The 1,825-nt window shown below is 33.5% G+C and overlaps 1 protein-coding gene across 1 annotated transcript; it reads left to right on the top strand.

Annotated features, from left to right (window-relative positions):
• LOC104780800 (bZIP transcription factor 11-like) lies at window positions 212-1,009 on the top strand. The gene has a single exon (XM_010505341.2). The coding sequence runs from the start codon at window positions 301-303 to the stop codon at window positions 850-852; it is 552 nt and encodes a 183-aa protein (XP_010503643.1). The 5' UTR covers window positions 212-300; the 3' UTR covers window positions 853-1,009.

The raw sequence follows: 1,825 nt of genomic DNA, 5'->3' as shown, positions 1-1,825 counted from the left end.
GCTGATGCGACTAATTTTCTCATTTTTGGTCTTTCTCTTTTCTTTTTTAAGGGAAAAGAACTCAAAAAAGATAAAAAGAAAAAGAAAAGTTATTAGGAAAAAGTAACCATCATCAATATTATATATATTTTTACTACTTTCTGACCAAAATACCCTCGTGTAGGCTTGTCCATAAATACGAGCCTCCAACAATGCAATTCTTCCCTTTTCCCCTTCTAATCTCTCTCCCATCTCTTCAATTTTGATATCATTTGTGTGTTTTGTCCTTCTCTTTTACTTTCCGGTTAAGCATTAAAAACCATGATGTCTACTATTTCTCCGGTTTTCTCAGCTGAACCGAGTCTAGCAACCTTTGTCCCAGCTTTCGAAACCGGTTTCACCCCATGGGACATTTCACACCTCTTCTCGGTCTTTGACTCATCATTGGATCCAATACAGAGTCCGGCCCATGATTTTGCTTCTGTAAACCGGACCAGCTCAGACGTTGCTCCGACGGAGGAGAATACCCATGAACGTAAAAAGAAACGGAAATTATCGAACCGGGAATCGGCTAAACGATCAAGAGAGAAGAAACAAAAGCACTTGGAGGAGATGAGTATCCAGCTAAACCAGCTTAAAACTCAGAACCACGAATTGACGAACCAGCTCCGGTACGTTTCGTACCATTGTCAACGAACAAACACGGAGAATGAACGTCTGCGTTTGGAGAACCGTATTCTCCAAGATAAGTTGTTGAACATCAGACAAGTTTTGATGTTTCGTCAGATCGAACGAAGCTTAAACTGTTCCACTTGGCCATGCGACAACAGTACTGTTGTTACCGTCCAACAGGATCCGTCGATGATATACTAATCATGTAGTTTGAGATTATTAAAACGGGAACACCTTTGTAAAAAAAAATATTTTTTAAAATGCATGGATGTCTTATAACGTACGTTAGCAAATTATATTTCTCATTTTTATATCTATGTTTCAATTAAATAAAGTAATTAAATTTTCGTGATTAAAATTTTTAACAAAGAAATGGGTCACTGGCAGAATTTGTCGAGAACCTTTTTCAACTTGTTTTCTTTTTCAATCTTCTCTTTTAACTTTAATTTGTGTGAATATAATTTAACATAGTCATTGTATTTTCAAAATATAGCACGAGCGAATTATTAAATGAATGTAATTTCATTGTTTCAACATCTATATATACGTCATATAAAGTTATATCGCGTTAGTAAGGCCTCGTAAAATAATTCGATCATCAAAGGTGATTACTTATAGTAATTTAATAAGACGAGAATTAGGAAAACGAAGAAGAATTTGGTCAGCACAACTAACCATATATCCAAGCATAAATTCTAAAACGTCACTTTAATTTATAAAAGATTAATTATCCTACAACTTACTAGTGATCAAATTTTTAAAAATATTCCGGTGAAAATGATTAAAATGACGCGTGTGTCGACAAAAATAGATTGGTCTTGGGATCGTAATATATAATTTTGTTTTGTGGTCTAAAATACAGATTGCGAGACCTATGTCTTAATTAATTAGAGACCTATGTCCTAATTAATTAAAAATATATTTATTTGATGTAATGCTTTGTTTGAACATGATTATATGTATTTCGGTCTAAGTTAAGCCAATAAAAGCAAAATAAATGGGCATAATTAGTAATTGTAAGATATACAAGGTAAGAAATTTGGCTGATAGCTATAGAGTCGAAGAGACAGAGTTAGGTTGATGATAATGATGGTTTTATGACCAAATAGGTCCATTAGGCATTAGTCATGTACTAATTGACTACACTTAATTAAATCCTAATTAGCTAAATTAT

Source organism: Camelina sativa, chromosome 4 (genome assembly GCF_000633955.1).
Source record: "Camelina sativa cultivar DH55 chromosome 4, Cs, whole genome shotgun sequence".
In the NCBI taxonomy this organism is placed as follows: domain Eukaryota; kingdom Viridiplantae; phylum Streptophyta; class Magnoliopsida; order Brassicales; family Brassicaceae; genus Camelina; species Camelina sativa.
This window is presented reverse-complemented; position numbering and strand designations above follow the sequence as displayed.